The 19,027-nt window shown below is 36.0% G+C and overlaps 2 protein-coding genes across 5 annotated transcripts; both read right to left on the bottom strand.

Annotated features, from left to right (window-relative positions):
• Nucleotides 1-666: 666 nt before the first annotated feature.
• Nucleotides 667-3,414, bottom strand: LOC144962731 (uncharacterized). The gene is made up of 2 exons (XM_078895939.1): nucleotides 2,387-3,414; nucleotides 667-709 (listed from the first exon to the last, which is right to left on the bottom strand). Exons 1-2 carry the CDS (start codon nucleotides 3,412-3,414, stop codon nucleotides 667-669), a joined length of 1,071 nt encoding a protein of 356 aa, XP_078752065.1.
• A 130-nt stretch (nucleotides 3,415-3,544) lies between these two features.
• On the bottom strand, nucleotides 3,545-8,774 carry LOC144965361 (uncharacterized). Of its 4 annotated transcripts, none has more exons than XM_078900619.1 (2): nucleotides 8,660-8,774; nucleotides 3,545-7,008 (listed from the first exon to the last, which is right to left on the bottom strand). In XM_078900619.1, the coding sequence occupies exon 2, from the start codon at nucleotides 6,571-6,573 to the stop codon at nucleotides 5,188-5,190; it is 1,386 nt and encodes a 461-aa protein (XP_078756745.1). In that variant the 5' UTR covers nucleotides 6,574-7,008; nucleotides 8,660-8,774; the 3' UTR covers nucleotides 3,545-5,187. The 4 variants fall into 4 exon arrangements, with proteins under 4 accessions (XP_078756745.1, XP_078756752.1, XP_078756762.1 ...); XM_078900626.1 differs by having other exon boundaries at nucleotides 8,748-8,774; XM_078900636.1 differs by having other exon boundaries at nucleotides 3,545-6,953; nucleotides 8,660-8,770.
• Between the last annotated feature and the right edge of the window lie 10,253 nt (nucleotides 8,775-19,027).

Below are 19,027 nucleotides of genomic sequence, written 5' to 3'. Positions count from 1 at the left end.
AAATAATTTGAAAGACAGTTGACCCGGCCGTTGAAGTGTTAAATGGTAGAACGATGACACAAAAGCGTCAATTGATATCAATTTGTTTTGGACGCATGATTTTGATAATGTCTCGTCTTACATGTTAATTTTGGTGGTTGTTTAAGACCCATTGAAAAGCGATTTGAGCACATTTAGTGGATAATGCACTAGATATTCCCCAAGTGTGGCTATGCGGTCTTGTGGAATGACACTCGCCTTCGGATTGGAAGGCCCTGGGTTCGAGTCCAGCTCTGAGCGGCGCATGATTGAGTCATTGGAAAAGCTATTTACTCACATTATCTCACCATACTCGGGTGTAAAATGAGTATCTGGCCGTTAACAGCGTCGTCTCTATGTAGTATCGCCTAACGTTAAGTCATGTTAAGCGTTACTGTTGGCAAGAGAGTAGTTCTAGTGGTTCCTGGTTGATGACAGGGGCAAGAGAAGAAAAAAACACACACAAAAAAAACGTTGTTCAAATTTTTGAGTAAAAATAAAACCATTGAACTGCTCATTTAATTAGTTTTTATAAAACGTACCATAACTGACGAAATTTTCAAAAGTGTAGGCACCGTGTTTTTATTAAATAACCCAAGACTCAAACTATAAGATGAAAGTAAAAAATGCATCCATGCTAATAGTTTGCTAGGCATAGTAAGGAGAGCCCACGAAGGAACCATCAATTGTTCTGATTGATCGACAAAGATTTGTACAAGAAAGAGTTTTAATTAATAATTATAATGATTATAAATCAACTATTGTTTCGATATTTGAATATTTCAAAGATTTATTTCGAAGGACAGCAAATAAAAAATAAAATAAATTAGAAGTGATTTTTTTCAGTGAATACTCTAAAATTTGATGGCATTTGGTGTCCTGACTTCGAGGAAATTCAAATTATCAATAATATCATCAAAAAAAATATATCATCATCATCACCATCATCATCGTCGTCGTCGTCGTCGTCCGTCGTCGTCGTCATCATCATCATCACCACCATCATCTTTATTATTATTATTATTATTATTATTATTATTATTATTATTATTATTATTATTATTATTATTATATTATGATTGTAATCATTAATATATTATCATTATTGTTATTATTATTATTATTATTATTATTATTATATTATTATTATATTATTATTATTATTATCATTATTATTATTATTATTATTATATTATTATTATTATTATTATTATTATTATTATTATTATTATTATTATTATTATTATTATTATTATTTTACTATTATTATTATCAGTATTACAATTACTATTATTTTTATCATTATTATTATTATTATTATTATTATTATTATTATTATTATTATTATTATTATTATTATTATTATTATTATTATATTATTATTATTATTATTATTATTATTATTATTATTATTATTATTATAGTAGTGTAGTAGTAGTAGTAGTAGTAGTAGTAGTAGTAGTAGTAGTAGTAGTAGTAGTAGTAGTAGTAGTAGTAGTAATGGTAGAAGTAGTAGTAGTAGTAATAGTAGTAGTGATAGTAGTAGTAGTAGTAGTAGTAGTAGTAGTAGTAGTAGTAGTAGTAGTAGTAGTAGTAGTAGTAGTAGTAGTAGTAGTAGAAGTAATAGTAGTAGTAGTAATAATAATGATGATGATGATGATGATGATAATAATAATAATAATAAAAACTACTACTACTACTACTACTACTACTACTACTACTACTAATACTACTACTACTTCTACTACTACTACTACTACTTCTACTACTACTACTACTACTACTACTACTACTACTACTACTACTACTGCTACTGCTGCTACTACTTCTACTACTCTACTACTGCTACTACCACCACCACTACTACTACTACTACTACTACTACTACTACTACTACTACTACTACTACTACTACTACTACTACGACTATTACATCTATCACTTTTACCTTTGTTACTGCTAGAGCTAATGCTTTGAAATCTTCTATTTTCTTTTCTTGTTGTTTGCCTTTTATTCATCAAGTACAATTATAATAACAACCAAAGCTATCGTGCAAACAGATGCTGCAAGGCAATATATATAAAACCAACCCAATTGTTGCAGTATGTATTGTAGTAATAGAGGAATTACCAAATACACGGCAACACAGAACAAGGTTACCAAACCAAAATTACTGGAGAAATTCTGTTTTCCAAACGTTTTGGCACAACAAGTTGAATATATCATATTGAGAGGAGTGCACCCACCAACCAAAAAAATCGTCGCAATGCTATATACCCACCTGTTAATAAGTGGTGAGAAGTAGTATAGTAAATTGAATAATGACACACAAGTTAAGTATGCTATTAATGAATGCTTCACACCAAACTTGTCGATGACAATTCCCCAACCCAATACTAGCACAATCTTCATAACCAGCATAACATCACCTACAGTTGTCAGAAAAAAGTCATCATGAATCACTGTTTGCCCATATGCTTTGTAATAGTTGTTGGTTGTTAAGTAATTCACGCATGCACATGCCATTGTGAATGAGAGAGCATAAAACTCCTTGCGACGAATAATTTGTCTCGGGGTTATGTCACAGTCTTCTCGAGATATGTCAATGTTGTGACGATACGGTTTTGAATCTTTCGCATTGTCTTCAATTTGGTCTTCTATCAATATTGTCCGATCTGATGCCACAGAGTGATAAAACTGTCTGTTTGAACTGCCTGGGATTGATACCGTTTTTGATGGTTTTTCCTTTATCATCAGAAGACAAATTAACTGAATGCATAAGAAAACTCCCCCTAATAGTAAGAACGTACTGGGCACATTTTCCACGACACTATTTTGTGAAAACACTATCTGAGATCCGATTTCCAAATCGGGAGTTTGGTTGTCAGGGTTAATGTATAATGTCACGAATTGGTTAATCACAGCAGCTCCCATAACAACTGATGCCTTGGTAAGGCCTATGTAAAATCCGGATTTATTTCCTGCCCATTCAATTGCAATTTGTGACAAGATGATCTGTTCACAACCAACCCCAATACCGTTTAGGAGTCCGAGACAAATGACGACAAGGACCAGAGAATATCCGATTACAAAATACACCATAATGATTCCAAAATTCTGGAGAACAATCCCGCAGAAAAGCGTTGCTCGTTTACCAATAACTTTTGCTAACTGCCCAGCACCGAAAGGCACAACTGCGAGTCCTGATAGCCATAGTGGTAAAATCCAAGGAGACGTAAGTTCTGATTGGACTGGAAAATGCTTTTTGATATAGGAGTCAAAGTAGATGAAAAGATTTCCCCAGTAAGATCCAAGCCCGGTTGTAGAAATGGCTACCATTCCACTGACTATGGTGAGCCATTTGGATGTTGTTTCACCAATGTGTAATTTACACATAGTATTGGACAGATAACCTATTATTGAAAGTTTATCTATTTGTCTCGTCTGCCTGTCTTATCTTTCAAACTAAATGGTTCTTTGGTTGATTGTTTTAACTAAAGGATGAGTAAGCAAACAAAAGGGCTTATTTTTGTATGAATAACTATAGTTAAAGATATTATTAAACAATTTAAATTGTAAAATATATTTATTTAGCTTTGAATCGACGCACACTTATTTGCAGGTCTCATAACCCGATTCATTACCGGCTCTGCTGTAATGGAAATCTCAAAAAATGACGCAGAAAATCCTCCATAACAACAATGTTAAACTAGGCCCATAATTGCGTTCGGATGTCAGACCTGCACATATGCACATGTCGGTTTGAATATACTACTGCTCTAAACAACCTTTTGATATTGAGCTATGAGAAGAGGACCTTAATTGATCGTCAACAATAATGGGATTGGCAAATTAGAAAAAAATAACTGAGACAATTGCAGTTAATAGGATGCGAACGTGCCCAAACGGAATGACAACAATTGCATGACCGATATGACGGAACAACTCATCACTTAAATCCTTCAGTGGGGAAAATAATTCCTAAATTCAGAGACTCCTCCAATCTTATCTAAGTATACCTACAGACCAAGCCGTTCTACCAGGTGAGCAATGAAAGCGACGCGTATAACGCTTCAATGGTACAGGAGTCACATCGCCGCTCAGTTATGATAGCATGGAATTGAAAGTAAAATTATGATGACAGGTTAGATTAAAATCGAACCTACCAAATAAACTTAATATCATCTTACCAGCGGTAGAGAATCTTTTTAAAAAAAAAAAACAACTTAAAGTGATAGCTCGACATCTACGTTCTGCTTATTTTTTTTCTTTTTCTTAATTGAAAAATGTCAAATTGAGAATCAAATTGTTCAGATCTTTTTTTATTAACATAGTGACGTGTACATATTTTCAGGTATGATAACCAAACGGAATTATGGGCTTGTTTTAACATTGTTGTAATAGACAACATTTTGCGTTGGTTTGAGAGTATGTATATTACAACAATGAGCCCAAAACAATTTGGGTTATCAGACCTGCAAATAAATACACGTCTTGACATTGCAATATGTATTCTCGGTGTTGACACGTTCAAATCCAACGACTGAAACAGGATATTTTCTAACATTTATCCGTAAAGAGACTTAATTAAAGTAAATTAAACAGTAAATATTTATCATTTTAGATTACGTTATCGTTATCACAATAATCAAACTCTCTTGTCTTAACCAACCGCAATACAGTTTTCACATATCTTTAGCTCATGAAACAGAATTTAGGATAAAAACTCCAGAATTAAATAACACCAGCCAGTGGTGAATATGTCAATGCGCTTTGTCCACGTATAATACATCTTAATATATAAAGAAATGACTGCAATACCATAGAATTCATATTATCTTGACTTGTTATAATTGATTAACCACAGACAAATAAAAATCCAAGGCCTTTTATAACCATAACTCTTCCCTTTCTTACACAAAACTGATTAGCCGACAGTGATGTATTCTGTCGGTATCAAAGACTGATTAAAATTGAAGAACAACACAACTGTCCGAGAGAAAAAAATAATTTCTTACAGAGAGGCATGCGTTTACATCTAGCTGCTTTTCTTCTGACGGAGAATAAAAGACTGGCTCGAGACAACATGAAATAGTGCTATTCCTTGATAAGGGGATTGAGCCACAAGAAGGTGACAGCAGAGAGAGCGATGAAAGATAAATTTTGAAACTATTCATCATATACAATAATAATTACTATCATACTAGCTGCACCGACTGACGATGCAAGACAGAATATAGAAAACCAGCCTATTTGTTGTAGGAGAGAATTTAGTATCAGAGGAATTACTAGATATATAACGACAGAGGGCATTGTTATTAAGCCAAAATTTGTGATAAAGTTCGATTTCCCAAAGGCTTTAGCAGTGCAACATGAATAAATCGAAGTTGCAGGGGTGCAAACAGCCCCCAATGAAATTGCTGCAACGCTGTACACCCATTTGTTGATCAGTGGCGAGAAAAAAAAGAATATATTAAATAATGATATGGAAGCTTGGTAGGCTACTAAAGAGAGTTTTGTTCCAATTTTGTCGATCATCAGGCCCCAGATCAACATTATAATATACTTCACTCCCAAAAGAACATCCCCTACCATAGTCAGGAAATAATCGTCGTGAATTACTGTTTGCCCGTATGCTTTGTAGTAATTGCTGATGATCAAGCTTGACACACAAGCAAATGCCAATGTCAATGATAGGACATAAAACTCTCTACGACGTATAAGTTGTCTCGGTGTTAAGCCAGGGTCTTCGTGAGAAACGTCAATGTTGTGACATGAAGAATTCGAATCCTTCAAATTGTTTTCATTTTGATCTTCCATCAACTGTGTCTGTTCGGATTCTATAGAATGATACGATCGTTGATTTAATTTGGCAATGATTGTGAACATTTTTGGTGACTTTTCCTTGGTCAACAAAAGACAAAGTGACTGAACAAAAAAGAAAACCACTCCAAGTAGTAAGAAAATACTGGGAACATTTTCTAAAACACTAGCTTGTGAAAACACTACCTGGGACCCGATTTCCAAATCCGGAGTTAGGTTGTTTGGGTTAATGTATAAAGTCACGAAATGGTTGATTACAATAGCTCCTAGCACCTGAGAGGATGTGATCAGGCTGATGTAAAATCCTGGTCTACTTTTCCCCCATTCAACAGCAATTTGCGAGTAAATGGTTTGTAAAAATCCAGATCCAATCCCTTGTAGAAGCCCAAGAAAAAGTATGATAAGAATGGTAGAATTTCCACTGACAAAATACACCATAATTATTCCAAGGTTATTCAGAACAACCCCGCAGAAAAGCGTGGCTCGTTTTCCAATTATTCTTACAATTTGCCCCGCAAGGAAAGGTGCAATCGCGCGTCCTGCCAGACACATTGGCAAAATCCAAGAAGTTGTATGTTCCGACTCGGTTTGAAAATATTTTTGGTTGTAGGACTCGAAGTAGATGAAGAGGTTGCCCCAATATGATGCAAACCCTGTAGTACTAAAGGCAACCATCCCACTAAATATGGTTATCCATTTGGAAAACGTATCGCTGTGTTGTATATTCATCATGGTATTGTATGTAGAATAGCTTTTAAAAGGGCCCTGTTCTGTTCTTTATTTGGCGTGGAAATAATTGAAATAAAATCCTTTGGTAAATGAAATTTTAAAAAAGTTGTTTATCGTCAAGTTGTAAGTAATCAGCAAAAATTTAATAGGTTGTATATTCAAATATTTATAATATCGCGCATTTTTATTTATTTAGGTTTTAGAGGTCAGGGCAAAATGTAAATTGAGGATGTTTACGTATCGTAAAAATGCAAACACCAAATTCCTTTTATTGCAGTTTATTGGTTAAAATACGAAAATAAGCTAAAGAAATTGAAGTCTTATATCAAACAATCGCCTTATGTCCTTTTTTTAGCGTTCTCTGATTGTTTTAGTAACATACGCTAAAATATCGAAATATATTATTAAAAGAATTTATAATGAAACTTGCTCCATATTCTGAAAAATACAAATGACGTGAGAACTCTTTGGGCTTATGGGTAACAATTAAAGTGCACACATTTACAAGTCTGACGCCCACACACAATTACGGGCTTGAATTAATATTGCCGTCACTGACTATTTTGTGTTGCTTTATATCAATTACAATAACAACGAGTACTTAACAATTTGGGTTATTAGCCCCATTGGTAAGAACATGTCGGTAACAATGAATAAGGATATATTCTCATGAGCTCTGGTGTTGTTTTAATGCAATATTTACCAAAAACCCCTATCGATCAAAGAATGACAATGTAAAATGTTGGATTTTTTATGTTTGTTTATTTCTTCTTCTTCTTCTTCTTCTTCTTCTTCTTCTTCTTCTTCTTCTTCTTCTTCTTCTTCTTCTTCTTCTTCTTCTTCTTCTTCTTCTTCTTCTTCTTCTTCTTCTTTCTTCTTCTTCTTCTTCTTCTTCTTCTTCTTCTTCTTCTTCTTCTTCTTCTTCTTCTTCTTCTTCTTCTCTTCTTCTTTCTTCTTCTTCTTCTTCTTCTTCTTCTTCTTCTTCTTCTTCTTCTTCTTCTTCTTCTTCTTCTTCTTCTTCTTCTTCTTCTTCTTCTTCTTTCTTCTTCTTCTTCTTCTTCTTCTTCTTCTTCTTCTTCTTTTCTTCTTCTTCTTCTTCTTCTTCTTCTTCTTCTTCTTCTTCTTCTTCTTCTTCTTCTTCTTCTTCTTCTTCTTCTTCTTTCTTCTTCTTCTTCTTCTTCTTCTTCTTCTTCTTCTTCTTCTTCTTCTTCTTCTTCTTCTTCTTCTTCTTCTTCTTCTTCTTCTTCTTCTTCTTCTTCTTCTTCTTCTTCTTCTTCTTCTTCTTCTTCTTCTTTCTTCTTCTTCTTCTTCTTCTTCTTCTTTCTTCTTCTTCTTCTTCTTCTTCTTCTTCTTCTTCTTCTTCTTCTTCTTCTTCTTCTTCTTCTTCTTCTTCTTTCTTCTTCTCTTTCTTCTTCTTCCTTCTTCTTCTTCTTCTTCTTCTTCTTCTTCTTCTTCTTCTTCTTCTTCTTCTTCTTCTTCTTCTTCTTCTTCTTCTTCTTTTCTTCTTCTTCTTCTTCTTCTTCTTCTTCTTTTCTTCTTCTTCTTCTTATTATTATTATTATTATTATTATTATATTATTATTATATTATTATTATTATTATTATTATTATTATTATTATTAATTATTATTGTTATTATTATTATTATTATTATTATTATTGTTATATTTATTATTTTCTTCTTATATTAAATTGAAGCTTACATTCAATTTTACATTGTTATTTATTTCTTCGAGCTTCGAGCAGCAATATTTACATTATCGATCAATGAGGAAAATAAAAATAAAGATTGGAGTAGACAGGCTTATAAATTATAATACTATCTCCTCAGGTTTTTGATGGATGCCACAAAATGTTGCATCCGACGTATACTCATGTGCAGGTCTGATAAACAAATTGTTATGGGCTCATTGTTGCAATGGAAATACCCTCAAACAAACGCTAAATCTTGTCCAGTACAGCCATTGTTAAATCAAGTCCATAATTAGGTTCGGAAGTCGGACCTGCAAATATGTGTACGTTGGTAACACTAGATTAATTCCCGTCAAAAGTTACACATTTTTAATATGTTGGTTATTTATTCATTTACTCATGAAGGTCCAAAGTGTAAACTCTACAACATTATCCAGAGAAACACAGTTGAGCCCTTATTAAATCGGAATAAGACAAATTAGTACACTGTGAATCCTAGAATTATCGCGAATAAAATTTGCATTTTCTATCTATATATGTCTGGATTTTTAATGAGACGATAGGACTTTATTATTTTTTTTCACTTGATAATCAATTCATCACGCTAAACAGTTGTCTCAATTCCTTGATAATTACTAGAGATGTCTTTTTCTACTATGTTCCATCTTTTCCTTTTATTACTTTCTTCTTCCATTATTTCCAGCTTAAAAGAGTTTGTTGGGGTTTTTGTTTTATTTTGTTTTGTAATTTTTGTTGTTGTTGTTGATTCTTTTTTGTTTTAGATTTTGTTTTGTTTTGATTTCTGGTTTTAAAGCTTTTTTGGGTCGTGATTTGTTGGGTTTTTAATTTATTTTTTTTCTTTGTTTTTATTGGGGGGGGGGGGGGGGGGGGGTGGTTTTTTGTTGGTTTTGTTGTTTTTTGTTTGTTTGTTTTTTTTTTGGTTGTTGTTGGATTTTGGTTTCTTCTTCTTCTACTTCTTCTTCTTCTTCTTCTTCTTCTTCTTCTTCTTCTTCTTCTTCTTCTTCTTCTTCTTCTTCTTCTTCTTCTTCTTCTTCTTCTTCTTCTTCTTCTTCTTCTTCTTCTTCTTCTTCTTCTTCTTCTTCTTCTTTCTTCTTCTATTCTTCTTCTTCTTCTTCTTCTTCTTCTTCTTCTTCTTCTTCTTCTTCTTCTTCTTCTTCTTCTTCTTCTTCTTCTTCTTCTTCTTCTTCTTCTTCTTCTTCTTAATAAGAATAATAATACTAATAATAATAATAATAATAATAATAATAATAATAATAATAATAATAATAATAATAATAATAATAATAATAGCAATGATTATAATAATAACAATAATAATAATAATAATAATAATAATAATAATAATAATAATAATAATAATAATAATAATAATAATAATAATATTAATAATAATAATAATAATAATAATAATAATAATAATAATAATAATAATAATAATAACAACAACAACAACAACAACAATATAGCAGTCCTTCAGAGCCATTCGGCACATGGAGTCGGAGTTTATCACGGTTTCTATAGGGTGAAATGGTCAATAGCTTGCTATCCTTTGGATAGGACACTAGTCTATCGCAAAGTACTTTCCGCACTGGTTACTCAGAGTCTCGACAGCGTACTCAGCGAGGACTCAAATCCTACTTCGACAAGTGGTACATGAAGATGAACACTTCAAAAACCGTGGCCACGGCATTTCACCTATGCAGTGCTTGGCACACCCGCAAACTGAATGTCCTTGTCGGGGACCAGCCACTCCCATATGAGCCGCATCCAAAATATTTAGGGGTGACGTTGGATCGCAGCCTTACCTATCGGGTGCATCTCGAAGGGGTTGCCTGGAAGATAGAGAAGCGGAACAGTCTTCTGAGGAAGCTGGCGGGATCGACTTGGGGCGCTAGCCAAGCGCTCCTGAGAACGTCCGCCTTGGCACTATTCTATTCCACCGCGGAGTATTGCGCTCCAGTGTGGGGTAGAAGCAGAAACGTTGAGAAGGTGGATGTAAAACTTCGCACGTCGATGCACATAGTGTCAGGAACGCTAGCAACAACACCTAGAGAATGGAGCCCGATAATGGCAGCGATCCAGCCCCCCGATGTCCGGAGGGAGACGATTACGGGAAACTGGCTGAGTAAGATCAAAGAGAGAGTGAATGGGGATACCCCTCCGATGCGCATAATGGACGGCGCCCCCGTTTCGAGCCGAAATAAGTCCCGGCAACCCTTGTACGCAGAATCCCTGACTACGTCTAGAGCTGCACATATGGAAGTCGGTTTGGACGAATTCAATCGCTCGTGGCGGCGGGGACGTAACCTCCTCTAAGCTTGGTGAGAAGTTGCCAGGCTTTGATACCAGTAAGAGGAGACACTGGGTGACTGCGAATCGGCTTCGGTCGAGGAGCTGCCTCACGACCAGTGCGCTTCATCGGTGGGGTCTTTCTACCTGTCCAACATGTACCCGCTGTGGGCAAGAACCTGAGACGGCAGAGCATCTAGTCGAACGGTGTGTTGTGATGATGTTACACGGCGGGTTTGCGACGGTGAACGGATGCGGACCAGACTTTGCTCATTGGGTCGATCGTCATAACATAGTAATGTGAAAACCGTAAGAGGCTGCTGCCAAATCTAACAGACACTGCTGGGTGGACAAGGGGAGGGGGGGGGGTCAGAAAAAAATCTCGACTGCACCCAGGATCGATCTCGGTTCGTTTGCTTGTGAAGCGAGTTCTCTAATAATAATAAGAAGAAGAAGAAGAAGAAGAAGAAGAAGAAGAAGAAGAAGAAGAAGAAGAAGAAGAAGAAGAAGAAGAAGAAGAATACTTAAACTGAAGAAATGAAGTAATTCATAGGCGGTTGTATTCAGCGACGGTTCAGAATGGATGCAAATAGCGATCGATTTTGTACAAACCACCAATGTCTGTGTATGAATCTGTCGATAAGAATTAGGCAAAGAGGAGGGAGACGGGGAAGAGGGGAGGGGGGTGTGAGTTAACTGTCTTCATTTTCCTTCGTTGTTGTTGTTATTTTTATTTGTTTGTTGATGCTGTTCTTATTAGGGGGTGTTGGTTTTGTTATTTAATTGTATTCAGAAAATGAATATTTTAAATATAATTTTGCATACTTCCAACTAGAAGAGTATAATTAAGGGACATAATTTAGGAAATAATTTGCTATCAATGTGTTTCGTAGAATTATGTCCCTCTCAGTGGCGACCTATATTATTACGAGCCTTACCCGATGTGTATATATTTTAGCATGTCTGATAACCGAACGTAATTCTGAGCTTGATTTATCAATGTTGTAATGGACAATATTCTGTATTGTTTTGAGAGTATTTCGTTGCAACAGTGAGACAATAACAAGTTGGGCTTTTTTTAAAATCTTTCCTTTATTCATCTCCAAGGGGAAATTTGTCTTTAGGCTCTAGTTTAAGGGAAGACTGGAATAACCCAGTCGTCAACCGCAGTGCAACGCCTCAAAGTGAGCTACGGTGAGGTGACTTGCTCAAAGCCACACAGCGCGTGGGTAGTCGATCTCGGTATCATTCGCGTAAGATACAGAGCCCATACCGCTGAGACACACTGCCCGTTATCAGACCTGTAATTGAGTACACGTCGGTCTTACATACAATCAACAGTTCTTGGCACCTTTTCATTATGCAGCGGACCATAACTAAAATAAGAAAAATACGTGTGCTAAAAATAAAGTTTCAAATATTTTCAAATATTCATGGAAAGGCCTTAACAAACCATGTAGGTATATCAATAGAGAGCAGCATTTTGTCTGCACTCAAGATGTGTGGTATGTATACCTAATAGTCGTTTTTCAAACCGCGAGGCCTCTAAGATTTAACAAAAAAACGAATATGGAAAGTTAAAAATTCATTTTCAAAACGAAAAAAGTACAAGTTGGACAACCATCCCTACTCCAAACAGTTTTGTTTTTTTTGTGGAACAACCTACGTGTGTGTATGAGAACATTCTCCGACTTGCAATATCAGGAAAGCCCCGGTTTTGATATGCATATATACAGTTATATCACATATTAAATTTAGATGAATTATCTCCTTAGGAAGAAGAAGAAGAAAAAGAAGAAGAATGAGTAGAAGATGAAGGAGGAGGAAGAGGAGAAGAAGAAGAAGACTGAGTAGGAGGAGGAGGAGGAGGAGGAGGAGGAGGAGGAGGAGGAGGAGGAGAAGGCGATAGAAGAGGAGAAGGAAGAGTATGGGGATAAGAAAGAGAAAAAGAGTAGTAGTTGTTGTTGTTGTTGCTGTTGTTGTTGTTGTTGTTGTTGAAGGAGGAGGAGGAGGAGGAGGAGGAGGGAAGGAGGAGAAAGATGAACAAGACTCTTAGATCTGAGACTTTAAATAAAGTTTTGTGGCCAAAAAAGGATTGCACGACTTTGTTTTAGTGATACGATGCTCGACTTGTAAGTTGTAGGTCTCAGATCCGAGTCCTTGTACTCGCATTTTTACCATACCCAGGTGTGAAAGGAGTACTATTGTCTCTGTGGAAAAGATTTTAATAAAATATGGTCAATTAAAAATTTGGCCTGAAAACTCGTCCTTCGGATATTGATCAATTCAAATTAAAATACTTCGTGAAGTCCCAGGTTTGAGAGTTTTTATCAAGATGAGGGTCATTTAAATCGATCGATATTTGAAGTTTTCTGGCCAAACTTTTCAATACGTGTTTTTCTAGAGTACTGCAGGTATGCCATTAAGCATTGAGATTGGCAGATTGCTCATTGTAAAGAACTATAAGTGCACTAAGTTGATGCAATGATGAATATTGGTCTTTCTAAAAGGTCACTATTTTTTTTTACTATTTTGTCATAATAATTGTTGAGTATTGTCCTGGACACCATGCTATCAAATCAATCGCCATGCCCATGCATGCAATTTTGATATAAACATTATCAGAGATGAGAGAGGTTACTGTGGTCTACTTGACCACTTGACCACCGATTGTCCGTTCAAGGGACATAACTTCGGTTTGATAAAATCACCAGTTAGGGAGTGGATACTGGCGACGTAGGTAAGGATTGGTTTGGATACCAAGACTACTTACTAATCGTCGGTTTGAAGGATCATTGAGGTTGTCATTATGAGATATATTGTAATCGTAGCAAGTCTAGTCTAACGTGCTTAGTTTGGATATCGAATGTTTGTGTGTATCTTGACTCATTTTAATCCTTGAAACAAATCTTTCCAATCCATATTTGTGTGCATGCAAATACGCATATCAGAAAAATCGATTACTTATATTATATGCTTGTATGTTTGTGCACTCATGTGGATGTGTTTATAGACAAGGGGAGGGGGTAGATGTTGGACTGTATGACTGCGATTAAAACTAAGATAATGTATATTGACAGTTCCAATTTTTTAATAGCTAACATGAGGGTCAGTCATCAGTTTTGGCTGGTAAAACAATGACAAATGATATTAAGACGTTAAGTCATTCATTATAGTTTTGCTTCTCTCAAACTGTTGTAAGGTATATAAGGATAATTAGAGTGGTGGTAGTAGTGGTGGTGGAGGTGGTAGTGGGGATGATGATGATGATGATGATGATGATGATGATGATGATGATGATGATGATGATGATGATGATGATGATGATAAGATATTACGGGTCTGTCTCGATTATTCATGTAGTAGAACGCTCAACTCACATGCAAATTATCGATACATTGAGATTTTTACCCATTTATCCACTTTGTGGTGGGTTTATAGGTGTGTCCCTTAGATCTGGCGAAAAGTTCTTTTCCATAGACTATCATCCTGTCCAACGAGTGTGTCGTTATAGAACGCAAGAAAAAATGTTGATGGTTAAACAGACAAAAAGAAACAATTGTGTGAGTGTCTTACAATTTGATTTATAGACATAATAGTATTGGGATTACATTCGAATTGAGATCAAATTCTGAAGATGATTAGTATATGCTATGATGACCTTCATCACATGAAGAAAACTCTTGACGTAAATCCGAAGGTCAACAACTAATCGTGACCTTGAGTGAATCTAGATATATTAACGATAACGACATTATACAAAACCCTTTCGATTTATAATTGATCGAAGGATCTTCAAAATTTTAAAAGATGACTACGCAAATTAGTCTCTCTCTCTCTCTCTCTCTCTCTCTCTCTCTCTCTCTCTCTCTCTCTCTCTCTCTCTCTCTCTCTCTCAAACATGTCAATAAAAATACACATACCAACACACATACATACATATCAACATACCAACATACATACATACCAACATACCAACATACATACATACATACAAACATACCAACATACATACAAACATACCAACATACCAACATACCAACATACCAACATACCTACCTGCCTACCTACCTACCTACCTGCCTACCTACAAACCTACCTACCTGCCTACCTACCTACCTGCCTACCTACCTGCCTACCTACCTATCTACCTACCTATCTACCTACCTACCTGCCTACCTACAGATCTACCTACCTATCTACCTGCCTGCCTACCTACCTACATACCTACCTACCTGCCTATCTACCACCTACCTACCTGCCTGCCTGCCTAGCTACCTACCTACATACCTACCTACATACACACATACATACCTACATACATAATTCATACCTACGTAATTTATTACAAAAGTAAAATGATGTTTGTTTACTTTATTCTCATGCCAGTGACAAGTATCGCGCATTGCACGACAAAAGAATATAGTCATGACGTAATAATTGACTCACAACAAAGCTGTGTCACGGTCAAGTTTATTTAGAGCATTTATATAACGCATCATCCACTAAACGTGCTCAAAGCGCTTTACAGGGGATCCTTAGCCAACAGCAACGCTGAACATGTAGGACGAGACATGACGCCTGTTAGGCGATATTACAATTGTTGAAGACAGAGACAACGCCAGGTACTCATTTTACACCTGAGTAAGGTGAGATAATGTGAGTAAAGAGCCTTTTCCAATGACTAAACAATGCGCCGAGCATAGACCTTCCGATCCGAAAGCGAGTGTCATACCACTAGACCACATAGCCGCACAATGCCACACCATTCCACAGAGACGATGAACCATCCTATCCCTCCTTAGATGCTATAATAGTGTAACAGTGTAATTATTGCCCATAACTTGGATCTGAATATATCTTACTATCTTAGCAAAATGTAAGTTGCATATGACTAATTTTAAACAAAGGTTAAATACAATTGAAAGAAATCTTCCCACCATCCATGCAGGTTCTACAAAGGAGACATCGGAAACAGAGACTATGGGAGATGTACAGCGATGTGGAGTAAACCCAGAAATATGTGAGGTGGGCACCAGTGGGGAGTGAACCAGAGACTATGGGAGTGGGCACCAGTAGGGAGTTAACCCAGAACTTTGTGAGCTGGGCAACAGTGGGGGAGTGAACCGGAGACTGGGATGTGGGCATCAGTGGAGAGTAAACCAGAGAGTATGGGAGGTGGGCACCACTGAGGTGTGAACAAGAGGCTAAGGGAGTTGGTACCAGTAAGGGGTGCACCCAGAACTGTGTAAGATGGGCACCAGTGAGGACAGAACCAGATAATATGGGAATTGGGCAACAGTGGGGATTCAATCCAGAACTGTGTGAGGTGGACACCAGTGGGGAGTGAACCGGAGACTATGCGAACATGGCACCAGTGGGGATTTGATTGGAGATCATGGGAGGTGGGTACTAGAGGGGAGTGAACCAGACACTATGGGAGGCGGGCAACAATAGGTTTTGAGCCAGGGACTATGGGAGATGGGAATCAATGGGGAGTGGACCCAGAAAAATGTGAGGTTGGCACCAGTGGGGGATGAACCAGAGACTATAGGAGGTGGGCACAAGTAAGGAGTTAACCCAGCACTTTGGGAGAGGGCACCATTGTGGACTGAACCAGAGACTATCGTGAATAATACAGGGGACAATACATAACCTTGAGGAGCACCAATATTTGTAGTTATACAGGAAAACACGTTTTGTCCTAATTGAACATACAGTGCTCTCTCCGTAAGAAATTCAAGCACCCACTTGTTTAAATTCAGACTAGTCAATTTATGAGGAACAATTGCGTGTCCCAATCTTCATATACACTGAGGATCGAACTTTAGACCTCCTGATTACCGGTCAGAGGTGATGATTCCATCACAATCCAATTAGTTACTCAGGAAAACAATACATTAACTGTTGTATGTAAGGATTAGAATAAGCATCTCATTTGGTTTATAGAAAGAAATAAAATATACCCTCATTCCAAGACCACGTGGACAATCAAATGATGCAACATCTGACCAATTTTCGTTATTCTAGATAAGGCCACATTATCAAAATTCCCAGTCTTGCAATTTTTGATACACATTGGAGTAACCCTCGTGCTTATTACTTAACACGACATATTATAACGGCCACAATCAACAGCATTCAAAAATGACCTAAATGTCTAATAGAAGTAAAGATAAGGTATGGAAGCCTGAGACGGAAACACCAAAGGGGACAACAAAAAGGCGGCAAATTTCAAGATTATTTCACCAGAGTCAACTGATAAGAATTACAACTCGTGACCTACCATCACAATCCGATATTATGCCGGGGTGACCCTGACCGTAAAAGTGGATTTAAAACTCAATTATGATTTTTCAAATAAAATTCCATATTATTTCCATTAGATAGAATGAAGGTTGTTTTTGTTTTTGTTTTTTGTTGTTTGGTTTGTTTTGTTTTTTTTAAAAATTTTTTTGTTTTTTTTTAATTTCAAAGGACTCCATTCGTTTCATGTGGTTTATCTTGAGATAATACCTAATAGGCGCATGCGCATTTATTGGTCAAATTTCGCAAGTGTGAGAAGAAGTATCGTTTTGAGAATTTGATTTTTAAGGAATTGAATGATGGTGCAAAGCCGTTAGTAAAATAGAACAATGAATTATGGAGTATTTGAACTTTGAGAAATTTCCCACTACAACAATAATACCAAAACAATTCCAACGTCAGAGCCTAGTCTTCCTAAATCCATAGCCTTACATTGCCCCAAACCTATTTCACAAAACACTCACCCCACCAAAAAAAAAAAAAAAAAAAAGGAACAAGTTGTATTCAAAAGTACCATCAATGAAGCCAATTGTAACTAACGACAACTCATTTCTCACTTTCTTTTGACGAAAGCTACGACACTCCTTCCTCTATTCCGGTTCAAAACTCCTTGGAAGTTTGTAGCCAGTAGGAATAGGTTACATATTGAATCATAAGGTTACATAAATATGTTATTAGCAAGATGTATACTTAGATTCTTATGGTTACTCGGCGGAAAAAGAGCACGGATAGATGATCTTTGTTGATAACCAACATTAGAAACAAGTTGCTATTGCTATATAAAACCAGAAGATCAGTTGTACAAGGTATGTATTCAGTCTTCCGGAGAAATGTTTTCACACTTGGAAGCAATACATTGCAATCACACTGTTGTTCCCAATAGGCTTCAACAGTCGTGACGTCACTTCCCTCGTAATGGCTCATAGTAACTTAGTAACTGGTTCTAAACTATCGGAACAATGGCAGACGCCCTTATGAAATACTTCTCCGACGAGCATTTAAAGTGTATCCAGAGAAGAAAACATTATAAATCTGATCATGTTTTGATTATTATACATTCTGATCACATGACATGTGAAAAAATTCTAGCCAGCATGAAGAATAAAAAGAATCGATTTTCTTTGTTTAGAGCCAATCTGCTCGTTGCTGGGCGGACGTGACATCAGACTATTGACTCAATTTTTCTCATTAGTTTTTACCGCTAGATTATGACGCTAAATATATAATACGTTAAAAGACTGGTAATAATTGTGGTGATGACATATTATAGTGCTTTGATTAAGGAAAGGCACGTTTTTTCAATTTCTTTATTTCGCTCCTCTTTTTCTAATACACTGACGACAGCACTGTCGTCGACATCTTCATCATTTTCATTATTTCAAAATTTTTAAGTTATTGTTTAACTGGGAACATTAGAGTGGTTCTTTTTCATTTTTCATTTTAGTATTGACCTTATGCTTAAGTAAACTTGTCAACTTCATCACCATCATAATAATCGTAATCATCATCATCATCATCATCATCATCATCATCATCATCATCATCATCATTATCATCATCGTCGTCGTCGTCGTCGTGATTATCACATCATCATCATTATCATCATTCGTCGTTTTCTTTTCGACAAGAAAATAAGTCAAGGTTTCTATTATATCCACCCCAATAAAGGTTGATAGTTTTATGGTCGCTACAAGTACAAGTGAATTTATTATACCTGCAATAAAATTGTCAATTTTCATTGCACGAAACCGTTCGGGCAAACTCTTTTCTAGTGGAAACATTACCATGCCATGTCTCATAAGAAAACATCCGTGTATTTTATTAAAATGATAAATGAATAAAAGTAAAAAAGGCAATCTCTCTCTCTCTCTCTCTCTCTCTCTCTCTCTCTCTCTCTCTCTCTCTCTCTCTCTCTCTCTTTCTCTTTGTTGGGTAATGTGTGGCAATGTGAACATAATATGTACAATCCAAGAGTCTGTGAATTTAACCTTTATCTATGAACAACCCAAAATGCCAGCTAGTCAAATCATACTGGCAATCACAATCATCGTATTATTTTGATGGGATGGCCATAATAATAATAATAATAATAATAATAATAATAATAATAATAATATAGTTGTAGTAAGAGACTGCGAATCGGACAGTA

The sequence above is a fragment of the Berghia stephanieae genome, chromosome 1, assembly GCF_034508935.2.
Source record: "Berghia stephanieae isolate SIO BIC M18660-M18661 chromosome 1, UCSD_Bste_1.3, whole genome shotgun sequence".
Taxonomy (NCBI): domain Eukaryota; kingdom Metazoa; phylum Mollusca; class Gastropoda; order Nudibranchia; family Aeolidiidae; genus Berghia; species Berghia stephanieae.
This window is presented reverse-complemented; position numbering and strand designations above follow the sequence as displayed.

Coding starts and splice junctions, on each gene's coding strand:
- LOC144965361 (XM_078900619.1), bottom strand. CDS start 6,573: ATGATGAATATACAACACAGCGATACGTTTTCCAAATGGATAACCATA.
- LOC144962731 (XM_078895939.1), bottom strand. CDS start 3,414: ATGTGTAAATTACACATTGGTGAAACAACATCCAAATGGCTCACCATA. Junction 710..2,386: donor TGGGGAATTGTCATCGACAA/GTTTGGTGTGAA, acceptor TCGATCAATCAG/AACAATTGATGGTTCCTTCG.